We start from the raw sequence: 13,006 nt of genomic DNA, 5'->3' as shown, positions 1-13,006 counted from the left end.
GTGAAGGCTGTCTTCTACATCCATAGATTCCACAGCCACCCTCACGCTTCTAACTCCTTGTGTTTTCGACCTTGTTCTTTGTATAGCATAACTACGATGGGCTGCCCACGTTGAATCCATTTGAGTAGGTGTACCTATCACTGAAGCATGTTGATGCACTCTACCTACTGTTACTGAAGTATTGAGGTCCATTGTATTTTCAGCCACAATGCACACTACATATCTGCATCTATGTATCTGATTATGTTGACTGCAAAGTCCTACTTCTACACTCATAGATTCCACAACCACCCTCATGCTTCTAGCAACTTGTGTTTTAGACCTTGTTCTTTGTATAGCATAAGCGCAACGAGCTGCCCGCGTTGAATCCAACAATCTTCTCCTATGAGAACATATTGAATGTAGCCTCTCTTCTATTTGTCTTGCCATCTTCTGTATCCATTCAACCAACTACATAAATATCTATTCCTCAAAGGGAAAAATAGCTTAATCAAATAACTTATGCATCATCCCTAACCATGACAAAATCGATGAATCTCAACCAATGTGTCCCAAGGAAGAAAATATTTTAGAAAAGCAAGAAGCAAGGTTAATTAGCAAAGCCATCCTTTTCCCATCTATCTAAAATTGAGAGCGGACCATCTATGCATTGAACTCATAGTGTCCCATGACCAAGTTTAAGTGTGTCACTATCTTTGGTACAGAAAGGAAAAGCAATTTAGGTTGAAACCACCAAATATGCTCTTATGACTACCATCATGGCTATAGAAGAGAAATCCAATGCAGATCATACTCTCTACTACAAAGTTCAAGGGGAAGACATTACTATTTCACTTTTGTACGTAGATGATCTGATTGTGACTAGGAGCAATGATAGCTTCATCAAAAAGCTAAAACAAGACTTATTTGCAGAGTTCGACATGAAAGATCTTGGACTTATGCACTATGTCTTGGAATTGAGTTCTGGAGAGATTCAGTGTTGTCTCTGTGCCAACATGGACTTAGGTAGCATAGAATGTGTGTGTAGAGTAGCAGCAAAGCTCCACTTGTACTTGCATAAGGCTAGAAATAATCCCTCTTAGGAATCCAACTTGCATGTTCTACATGCAAGTTCTACATACTATTCCTACATACATGTTCTATATGCAAGTCCTACATGCAACTTCTACATACAACTCCTACATGCATGTTCTACATGCAACTCCTACATGCATGTTCTACATGCAACTCCTACATGCAGCTTCTACATTCAAGTCCTACATACAACTCCTACATGCATGTTTTACATGCAAGTCCTGCATGCAACATGCAACTTGCAACTCCTACATGCAAATCCTAGATGCAAGTTCTACTTGTAGACAATTCCTACATGTAGAGAGAGAAGCTCTCCAACTTATGTAAATACCCCATAATGGAATGAAGCCCACACTCTTTGGGGGCATTGTGTTCAGTTCTACTTTGGCATTCCAATAAATTGTCTCCAAGTGTCCATGCTTCCTTGTACTCCACGTCCAAAAGCATGTCCTAACCTTACAACTCCTCCTCTCCTCTCCTCCAACCTTGCAACCCATCCTCTCCCTCTCCTCCTCCCTTTTCCTCCTCCTCCTCCTCCTCCTCCCTCCTACTCCTCCCTTCTCCCCCCCTTCTCCTCCCTGCTCCTCCTCCTCCCTTCTCCACCCTCTCCTCCTTCCTTCTCCTTCCTCCTCCTCCTCCCTTCTCCTCCATCCTCCTCCTCCCTTCTCCACCCTCTCCTCCTCCTCCTCCTCCTCCTCCTCCTCCTCCCTTCTCCTCCCTCTGTCTCCTCCCTTCTCCACCCTCTCCTCCCTTCTCCACCCTCTCCTCCTCCCTTCTTCTCTTACCCCTTCTTCCTCTCCCACTCCTATGCTCCCCCTAAACCCTTAGTCCCTCAACCCTTGACCTTCATTTTCTATGAGGGAGACAAGTCCTCCGCCATGTACTCTACCCTAAACCTTGGATCCTCCTTTTGAACCCTAAAACTCTTCTATACCCTGGAACTCCTTTTAAACCTTGGAACCTCCTTCTAAACCCTAAACCTTCCTCTAACCCTCAAACTCCTCCTAAACCCTTCAACCCCCAATGCAGGAAAAATCCTTCATTACCCTAATCATGATGATGCACGTCCGCTACACTTATACTACAAACGACAACATCGATATATCTGTAGGTGACAAAAAGCCTCAGAAGCCTTGACTTTGTTCGTGGATGTGTATTTGGACATATTACTCGGTCCTTGATAGTGGATATTGCATGTTTGAACACGTGACTCCACTTTTGGATGTAATATTTTGAACTTTATTTTGAAGTACTCTAAGTTATAGAGAATTTTTTTGGTTAGAGTATGTTGCTTGCATTTAAATGTTTGTTGTGTTTATAAAAGCTATTTTGTTATATTGCTGGTATAAGAGATCTACATACAAGCATTGCCAATAGTGCTAGCTCTTTTTTTTTTTTGCAAAAAGAGACTTCTATTAAGTACCAAAGAAAACCGTTAGAGCAAGCTCCGTACAGAATACACCATGCAATGCATGAAAAGCTCAAGAACCAAAGGTTGGGGCTAATAGTGCCATCTCAATCCGGTAGAAACCTCCGAGAAAAAGGGAGAACCCCTCCAAACTCAAAGAAATATAGTCCTCCTAGAAGAGGCTGTCCGTGAGGGGCCCTACATGCTAGCCCATATGGCTATCAAAGTGTGAACCATGTCACTCCAAATACCCATGAACACCTATGATGGGTGTATCTGGGTGCCATCCAAGGCCTCTATGCATCTAGCTCTCCAAATGTGCCAGTGTCCACTGAAGCATGTGAAGCTCTGAAGGAAGTGGTACATCTTGAAAAGAGCAGCGCTCTATCACCTGCCGGCAGGTCAAGAGTGCCCAAGAAGAAGGCTCACCCTCATAAAACACATGGGGCCTAGTAAGGGATAACCATGCGACCGAACCCCAAGTCATGAAGAAAGGGGAAGTATGAAAAATGATGAGTATGCGAGCAACCCCTTTCCAAACGATCCTTGCCTGAATGCGATCCTAAAGGCAATGTCGCACTGACTCCTCTGCAGAATGACAGTGAGGGCAAGTGGGATCAGCCCCAAATCGTGATCTCCATAGGTTCACTGCAATCCCTCCATGAATAGAAAGCCAAAAGAAAAGAGTGATCTTTCTATTTCTGAGGGATTTCCAGAGCCTCCTCTAGAAATTCCAATGCAAATCTATGGTGATGAAGAAGGGAATCCCCCTCTCTCGGTGCCCATGATCTATCCACTCCCACTCTCGTGGGTCCCACTGCAAGCACCTAATAGGTGCACCTCCATATAACCACAACCTCCAGGATCCCAGGGCCAAGGGTCGGGGTCTAAGTACCACTGCAAGCCCGCTCCATGGTCCACAAAACTAGCAATCCTAACAGGCTAAAAGGGAACCTCTAGAAGAATATCATCCCTGGATCTAGAGAGTATACCTCCATCCCCAATGTCAAAGACCAGTGCATCTTTCCCGAGACCTTGAAGAGCGATCACCTATAGAGGAATTGCTATCCTCGAAAAGGCTCCCATCCAACTGGTGGAAGTAATAGGCATCTCAACTGTCCATTCCACTGGGATGGCTGCATCTATCTGCTGAATCCTACATGCTACCCCTCTGAGGTGACTCACGGACTATAGTCTCTGATCGTCAGGTAGCCTTATAAAAGCCTTCCAAGTGCCTACTATGTAGGTGGGGCCTCTCTCCCATCTAGATCACTACATGTAATGGGAAGTTCCCAGTGGTTGCCATGCTCATCAAGTATACTATCATTCCAAATGATCGGCTGCCTATCAATCTCTTCGAGGGTAGAGGGCAGAACCCTTCGAAGAGTGTTCCTGAAGCTCCCCCAAGCTTTGAGGATGGCAGTCATGAGAGGAGAGGCAGGAGATCTGAGAGAGGCGGAAGTAAAAATCCAACGAGGGCTGTCCACCCAATCATCTCCTAAGATAGGTGTGCAAGGTTGAATGTGTCCAAAAAAGAAATCCTTCCAAGGTTCCTGCCCAGGAATGAGTCCCCTCACCACCACCTTACAAAGCAATGCCTTGCACTGCAAGTCTAAGTCAATGATATTAAGGCCCCCTTCACATGTAGGGAGAATAATGGTCTCCCAGGCCACCCTCGCTACAACATCTGCCATGCCATCAAGTCCACTCCATAAAAAATCCCTGACTGGTCTAATGAGCTAAGTGATGCAATCCCTAGACTGGCACCAGCAAGAACACACAAACCAGGCGGTGGCCAAAAGAACCTGGTTCACTACCACAACTCTAGATGCAAGGTCGAGTTTGGATGAGCTCAAAAAAAGGAGCTTTTTCCTTAAACTTTCTAGTACTGGGGCAAACTATTGTGCTAGAGAGATGCCCAATCCTACCTGGCATCCCAAGTATCTGACAGGAACACCCCTCTGAATCCAGAAAAAGCCAATGTCAATTCCCCAGCCTAGAGTGTCCTCAGCACTGATCCAAAAGCCAAAGGATTTATGCCAGTTAATGTGTGCCCCTGCAGCTAAGCAAAAGATATCCAAGGCTGTCCGGAAAGAATCAAGTGACTACAAAGAGGCCTCAATAAAAATAGCAGGGTCATCAACAGCCAACTCATAGTCAAGAAGCTCCTCCTCCTGTCTCAAGGGCAATCTCAGCCCATAAAGCTCAGCCTAAGATCTAAGGAAGATACTCATAGCTTCTACCACAAAAAGAAAGAGGAAGGGGGCTAAAGGGCATCCCTGATGAGCTGATCTGGAAATGTGAAACCTGCCACCCCTTACCCCTCCAATCAAAACCTGGCTATGACCTGATCTGTAAAGGGAGGCCACCCCTCTAATCCATGCATCTGAAAATCCAAATCGTAGAACGGTGCCCTCAAGAAAACCCCAATCTACTCTGTCATAGGCTTTCTCAAAGTCCAAGAGTAGAATTGCCAACCTCTGCCCGCTCTGCATAGCCCACTCTGTGGCTTCCCAAAAGGAAAAGATATTATCAAATATGCTCCTACCATGCACAAAGCCTGTCTGAGTATCATGGATGAGGTCTGGAAGAAGGGGCTGCACTCGGATGCTGATTGCCTTGGCAAGGATTTTGTATAGAGTGCCCAAAAGAGTGATGGGTCTCAATGGGATACAAAAATCATGTTGCCACCTTTCGGGATAAGGTGTATGAGTCCCTTGGTCAATGAGTCAGGCATCTCACCCGAGTCCCAAATGCCCCGCAAGGCTGAAGTAATATGATCACCTATCATATCCCAAAAGGCTATAAAAAAAGATGGAGTAAGACCATCGAAACTAGGGCCCATGCCCTTATGAAGGGCAGAGAGAGCGGTCCTGAACTCTGTGTTGGTAAAGCGTGCATCAAGTGAGCATATCATCTCTGGTGTGACCAACACAAGTAAACTCTACCAAATTTCATCTCTAGCCACATCTCTGGCATGTGTGTCAGCATCTGCAAAAAGAAGGGAGGCATAGAAAGTTGTCGCTAAGTACATGACGGTATCCAGATGAGACTCAAAATGTCATCAGAGTCAATAAGCTACCTGACACTCTCTCTACTATGTTTGGGACCAAGTGTGGAGAAAAAGTGTTTATTGACTCTCCCTCCCATCTGTATCCAAAAGGACTCTCGTGCATGGAAGGCATACTCTGCTCTCTGATCAAGCAATGTCTGCAAGTGAGCCCTTGCTGCAGCAAGGGGCTCCTATATCCAAGCATGTGATGGTCGTCTCTGCTCCTCCCTCTGCAAGGCTGCCAACTGCCGACGGATACCAATCTCCCACCTGAGTACCTCACCTCGCCGAGCACTAGCAACAGAGTGATAAAAGTCACTGATACTAGCAAGTGATGTGGCCACACATGAAGGACCGTCAGCGGGCCCCCCCCGCATGTGAGAAACCCAAATCTCCAAGACTGCCTCTGTGAGAGTCTCATCTGTGTATAAGGCATCAGGGATCCTGATACTGTGAGACCATCCTCTGAGATGGGGCTTTGAGATAGACAAAACTACCAAAAAATGGTCAAAAGTGGAAACACCAAGTGCAATGCAAACTATCCTCCCTCTATCAAGAGCCTAGTCATCCACACAGAATCTGTCAATCCGAGCATGGATAGGCATCTGCATCCTATGGTTTGACCACGAAAACTAAAGTGACTGAGACTGAATATGAAATGCGTCATCTGACCAAACATCTCTGCCACTGAACTTGAACAAGAAGGCATCCCAAGCTACTCTCTGGAGGGAATGAATACCACCTTCTTTGCCCCCTTGCTTATCAGATGGTGCCTCAACCATGTTGAAGTCACCTTCAAAAATCCACGAATCTGCAATGTCAGCCCACGAGAGCAACTCTTTCCAAAATAAAACATGGTCCCCTCTATTGTTCGGAGCATAGAGGTTGAGGAAACCACAAGTAAAACCCACTAGGCCCACTAGGCCCTGGAGGGGGTGATGGTACCGTGTCCAATGACCAGAGGGAGAATAGAATCTGAAACTAATATGCATGTACCTCCTCTAGTTCCCAAGGTAGGAAGCCAAAAAGTCCAGCCTGAAAGCAGCTTACCTGACTTGGAGCAATCTCTGACATTCAGTTTGTGTTCCTAAAGAAAAAGAATGTCTAAGGAACTACCTGAAACACCTAGACAGAGCTAATTCCTGATCAGTTGTCTGCAACGGCGATGAGGGATGCCGCCCAATCCCTGTAGATTCCAACTGGCTATCCTCATCGGCAGGAGGAAGCGGGTTGGAATACCTTACCCGACCTGGTGGCAGAAAAAGAACCCTCCACCGGAGTTGACCTCCTGCCATACACACGAGGTCCAAGGGGAGGAAAGTCCACAAGTGAGAGAGAAAGATCTCTCAAAAGGGATGCCAATAACTAGCTCTCTGAAAGTCAAAGGTACAAAATCATCATCTGGGAGGTCACAGAGATCCTCTAGAGTGGAAAAGGAGTTCCGCTGAGCCAGTCCTAGGGAGGGGGTCCGAAGCAGGGAGAGAATGTAAGACCCCCTTCCCCCTATCCATGGAAGGAGGCACCTATACTGGGTCCTGATCAAGAAGTGCTGCGAACGAGGTGCCAATGACCTAGGCTACTGAGGGAGGTACAGCCTGATCCTAGGGTGGAGTGAAAGAAGGCTCCTGAACACTAGGCTCTAAGGCATTAGCCTCTCGAGGCTCCAAGGGGGTAGCCTGTGAAGCGGTGGAGGTATCATATGAAGTAGAGGGCCTAACCCCGCGATCAGAACCCACCATGGGCCAAAGGTGGTGTGGGGTGCAGGAGGGACTCGAGTAGCTCCAGGAGGGGGGAGCCTGTGTTTAAGGCAGTGCATGTGGAGTGGTAGGTCTTGCCCCTACTCTCTGTCATAAGTTCGTACGAGCTGGTTGCTTTCTAGGCCTCTTTTTCTTCTTTGGGCAATCTCTGACAAAGTGCCCCGAGGATTTGCAAATTCTGCACTGGTCTTCCCGACCTACAACGTCAAATCTCTGGCGGAAGAAAGACCCATCGGGTCGCTGTAGCATGATGTGGTCATCTAAAATATTAGGGTCCTGGACAATGACCCTAACCCTGGGTACCCCATCCATCCTGACTGCCTCAGCAGCTAAAGAGGGCTCGCTAGGAAGAGGGGGGATCTCTGCTACCACACCAAACCTCTCGCCAATAACTGAAAGAAGCCGGTGATAAACTGAGGGGAGACCAGGGAACCTGATGAAAATAGAAACTCCCTGCTTCTCCTCTTCAACTGGGTCAAAGCCTTATTGAAAGGGAAACAAAAAAATCCTCCTGTAGCCTAGTAATAGAAACCCAGCTTGTAGCAAGTCTCTCATGACGTTTGAGGAATCTAGGCACACCTGAAAGAAACCTCGTCCCAACAAACGAACATCCTTAAGGTGGGGGGCGAGCTCCTGGGGAAGCACCGCAAGCATCCAATCTCTAGCCTGTGATCTGGAGGGGTGTGAACCAAAGATGTGTGCGAAGAGAGTCGTGGAACACTCATGCTCCAAGTCCTTTTGCAACTGCTACAGCTTGGCTTTTGAAAATGTGATGGTTCTCGCGGCCGGTGTGTGCGGTAACAGATAGACTGAATGGGTGCCCATTCATCAATCGACCATCCGCTTTCCTGATGCCCAAGAGACCCCCAAAGAATGGGGGTACACCTAAAGGGAGAGCGTGAAGGAAGGAGGGAGAGAGGAGAGAGAGAGCAAGCCAGAAGAAGTAGGGGATAGGTTGAAGGAGGAGGGAGGTTGAAGAAGGGGGGAGCTGGAAGGGGGGAGAGGGAGGGCAACAAGGGAGAGAAGGGAAAGGGACAGCAGGAGTGTGAAGAGGAGAGAGGGAGGGGAGGAGAGAAGGAGGGGGGGAGAGGAGGAGAGGGAAAGGGGGGGGGGAGGTGCAAGCAGCAGCAGTGCAGGGGGGGCGCGAGAGCAGCAGCAGGGGGTAGCGTAGGCAGTAGTGTCGGGGGGGCAACGCGTCAACAATGCGGGAGGGCACAAGAGCAACAGGGGGGGTAGCGCATTAGCAACGTGAGAGGAGGTAGCGCAGCAGCAGGGGAAGAGGAGGGGAGGAGAGGGGAAGGGAAGGGGTATCAGGTAGGGAGGGAGGGGAGGGAGGGGAGGGAGGAGGTAGCAAGGAGGGGAGTCGAGGGGAGGGAAGCAGCAGGGGAAGGGGAGGGGAGGAGAGGGGAAGGGAAGGGGTAGCAGGTAGGGAGGGAGGGGAGGGAGGAGGTAGCAAGGAGGGGAGTCGAGGGGAGGGAAGCAGTAGGGGAAGGGGAGGGGAGGAGAGGGGAAGGGAAGGGGTAGCAGGTAGGGAGGGAGGGGAGGGAGGAGGTAGCAAGGAGGGGAGTCAAGGGGAGGGCAGCAGGTTGAGCGGGGAACAACAGCCCGAGTGCTTGCTGTCTTCCTCCAATCAGCCACTATTTGACCCTCTGGCCTCAAGAAATGACACACTTAACAGTGCTAGCTCTGACCATTACACACTTAATAAAATTGATGATGTTAGTAGTCTAATTTCAACCCTTTCCCTTAGGCATAGTAAGCAGCCCTCTCTCTCACACACTCTCTGTCACTCTGTGTATATGTGCGTGTGCGTGTGCGTGTGCGTGTGCATGTGCGTGTGCGTGTGCGTGTGCATGTGCATGTGCGTGTGCGTGTGCATGTGCGTGTGCGTGTGCATGTGCGTGTGCGTGTGCATGTGTGTGTGCATGTGCGTGTGTGCGTGCTTGTGTGTCTTCACCTTCTCTTCAACGTCTAGATTAAAAATTCATGTCATAAAAAATTCCCATTGATTGAAACATGGATTGGATGCATATGTGGAAAGCTCATCTTTTCAATTTGGAGATTTGCCATCTATGCTTCACCTTTACTATTCTGCAACCAACCCACGTGGTGCCTTTATTTGATATTCTAAAATTAATGACATTTTAGCACCTTGAGACCCAACGGAGCGAGTCTATAACCCGTCGTAGACGAGTCAAGCTACTCGTACTAATTAAAACCATGAACTATCAATTATTCGTCTAAATATTTACCTTATGTTTCTAAGCTTACCACTTGAGAACTTACTCTCATGTTCTAATATGTTTTTATAAACTAAATTCAAATGCGACATTATGAAGAGTTGATTTGAATTTAAATATATGATTCTCATCATGCTACTTAGCTTTATGAGACCCAATTTTTGCATGCTACTGTGTTTACAACAACCATTGAGTTCACATCACATCAATTGACAAAAATGTCAAAAAAAGTGGATCATTTTTTGAAGGGAAGTGGTAATATGAATATGTATGTGCAAAGAAAGTCTAGTTGCACCCACCTTCGATAATCAAAGGATTGAGTCACTCTCAGGTTAGTGGATGAGGTTGGCTATATTGTGTGACCTAGGAAGCTGAAGCGTGGGCATAGTGGAAAAAGAATGCAAAATTAGCAAGGATGTGATTCAGAGTGACCTACTCATGAGCAAGAAGTCAAACGAGTGACTTTGAAATGGGGTGAGACACTTGAAACCCTCTTGAAACAATTTATTGGAAGTGAGTGTGTTGGGAAGTGGATTGTGATGGGAGCCTAGTGGTGGAATTTGGTAATTTCATGTACCGTCTCTCACCACTCGTTTGGAGATTTAGATCAAATTTTGAGTCCCCATGAGTTTGATCTTGCACCACGACGGTGCAGATTTTGGAATCCCCCATCCGAAGATGATTGTGTAGTCCAGGGGGCGCTCAAGGGCACACCATGGCACAGAGAAACTACTACTCCAACAATCCGCTCCATTTTTTGCGCCTGGATTAATATGCAGTGGTAGTAGCGAGTGAATTTACGTAATGCCCCATTTTGGAGCCGCGATGAAAATCCAAGCTGCCATAGCGGTTGGATTAATGTAAAAGCCGATAGCTAGCGAGAGTTGAGGCACGATTAGAGCTGCTGTAATGGAAAGGGCGAAGGATATACACGAGCATTTGAACATATTAAAAATATACCAAATGAATGAGAAGTTAAGGGGATAACATGGGGGGTTGTAAACAATTTCAGGGCCACACACGTGGCAGGGAGACCAGGTTGGCAAGCCACGGTGATGTGGGAGACCAGGTTGGCAGGTGCAGGAGTGATAGGGGCAGAAATTGCAGGCACTACTAATTTAAGAACAACTGCCACGGGGGCAGATGAGAAACTAACGGCAGGGTTAGTTGGGGGACCCCACGTGGGGAGTGGGGATTGGCTGGGGAGGACCACGTGGGGATGGGAATTACCTGGGGAAGGGCGACGCGGGATGCCAAGTGGGGAGGGGACCGTTCGGAGACACGTCAGCATCCTCTCTCTCGTCTGGGTAAAGTTCCCGGTAAGTTTTGTGTATTCTGAGTTTTCTCCGCCATAGCCAGAGCTTGAAAAGCTCGATTAAGCTTAGGCTACTGCTCTGCACGTAGCTCCAATCTTCACGCCGCATCTGCCTGGGCATCACACCGACCTTCACAGCAATATATAAGCAGAGCTTTGCTGCCATATCTTCACGCAGTTCATCGACGTAAACTTCCCCCTATCTCAAAGCTTGCGAGCTTGCTTCTTCTTCCCATCCACCATGAAGCTCCTCCTCCTCCTCCTCTCCCTCTCCTCCCTCCTCCTCCCCTCCCTCTCCACGCCCAACAACATTTCCGCCATCCTCCAATCCCACCCTGATTATTCCACCTTCCTCTCCCTCCTCACCCAATCTGGGGTAGCTTCCCAGATCGACTCCCGCACCACCATCACTGTCCTCTCCCCCCCCAACTCCATCCTCGACCCCATCGTCAAGGGCTCGTCTTTCTCCGCCCAGACCGTGTTCAATATCCTCAGTTTCCACGTCCTCCTCGACTACTTCGACCTCGCTAAGCTCAAGGCCATCACCAATGGCACCACCCTGTCCACCACCCTCTACCAGACTACCGGCCTCGCCAACGGCAACCAGGGCTCCGTGAACATCACCGACGAGGGCGGCGCTGCCCACATCGGGCGAGCTGATCCTGGTGCCCCTCTCACTGCCGTGGTCCAGAGCGAGATCTACACCAATCCTTACAACATCAGCGTGCTCAGCATCAGTGCTGTGCTCGTCCCTGACGGTGCGGGCGCTGGTGCTCCAGCTCCTGCTGTTGCCCCCGTGAACATCAGTTTGATCATCTCCCAGGCCAAGAACTACAACACATTCCTTACGCTCATTCAGAGCTTAGGTGTAGACGCATTGCTGCAGAAGCGCGATGTACCCCCGGGCTTGACCCTCTTCTGCCCCGATGATGCTGCTTTCAGCAAGCTACCGGCCGGTGCTCTTGCCAAGCTTACCCAAGCGCAGCAAGTTTCGTTGTTGGAGTTTCACGCGTTGGGAAGCTACTATACGAGCCAGCAGCTAGGCACTCTCAATCAGCCACAACACACATTAGCGAGCGGCTCGGGAGCGAGCTACCAGTACGCAGGCATATCCCTCGACGAAGCTGGAAGTCCCGTGATTGACACAGGATTCAACAAGGTTACTGTTGGTCCGACTCTGTATTCTCAAGAACCGGTCGCCATTTACGGCATTCCCACGGTTCTTCTTCCCACTGATATCTTTGGACTAGCTCCCAAGACTTCTCCCACCCCTTCCCCTGATTCTTCTCCTACACCAGCTTCTTCTCCCTCGCCAGCGTCGACCCCATCCCTAGCGCCTGCTTCTTCTCCCTCAGTCTCCCCTTCCACTGCCCCTGTCTCGGGCTCTCCGCCTCCCATTCCTCCAGCTGGAAGTCCGGGAAGCTCGTCTGCCGGCTCTCCTGTTCCTGGACAGAGCTTGGCTCCTCCCATGCACTTTGCGCTAGGCTTGCTTGCCACACTGCCATTAGCTGCGTCCATGCTCCTCTGAGATGTTGATGTTTCTTGCTTCTTGGATTGTCGGACTTTGCGAGGGATTCATTTATTCTTTTAATACTCGAGGAGTAAGATGATGTGTGGAGAAGCCTGCCCTCAGGCAGGAGCATGTAGGTCCTGGTTTTCTTTCATATCTTGGTGATGGTTGCTTGCCCACCGGTTCCAATCTTTTTTTGTATACTGTTAACATATATATATGTAGTACATACATTTCCTTCTGGGTTTTTTAGAGCACCAGCTCGTCCTCGTAAGTGAGTACCGTAGTTCTGCAGGAGGAAAATTATAGTGCGACTTTATGGAAAGATGATACGGTTGAGACCATCTTGTTTTTTTCAGACCCACTGCGCAGAGAATTGCAGATGTAGAATAAATAAGATTGAAACTTTTAACGTGTTGTGACGATCTCTTTACGTAACCATTGCATGTACCAATGATCTTGTTGGACTTATGGCGATAGTATGGGAGGGTATGGCAACACGTTGTCGTATGGCAATGGGACACGTCTGGGACTTTTAAAGCTTGCTGAGCTTTGAGGACCTGGGTCTTGTGATTGCATGTACATTATAGGCAGGAGAAAATTATTTGCCTACGTGGCGATTGGCTAGCCTAGTATTGGCATTCGAATTC

At 48.5% G+C, this 13,006-nt stretch overlaps 1 protein-coding gene across 1 annotated transcript; it reads left to right on the top strand.

Moving 5' to 3' along the window:
- Nucleotides 1-10,891: 10,891 nt before the first annotated feature.
- On the top strand, nucleotides 10,892-12,582 carry LOC147881888 (fasciclin-like arabinogalactan protein 10). Its single transcript, XM_087401566.1, has one exon. It carries the CDS (start codon nucleotides 11,088-11,090, stop codon nucleotides 12,372-12,374), a length of 1,287 nt encoding a protein of 428 aa, XP_087257692.1. The 5' UTR covers nucleotides 10,892-11,087; the 3' UTR covers nucleotides 12,375-12,582.
- Nucleotides 12,583-13,006: the final 424 nt, after the last annotated feature.

This window comes from Dipteris shenzhenensis, chromosome 30 (assembly GCF_047967505.1).
Source record: "Dipteris shenzhenensis isolate YYH24624 ecotype China chromosome 30, Dip_SZ_1.0, whole genome shotgun sequence".
NCBI lineage: Eukaryota > Viridiplantae > Streptophyta > Polypodiopsida > Gleicheniales > Dipteridaceae > Dipteris > Dipteris shenzhenensis.
This window is presented reverse-complemented; position numbering and strand designations above follow the sequence as displayed.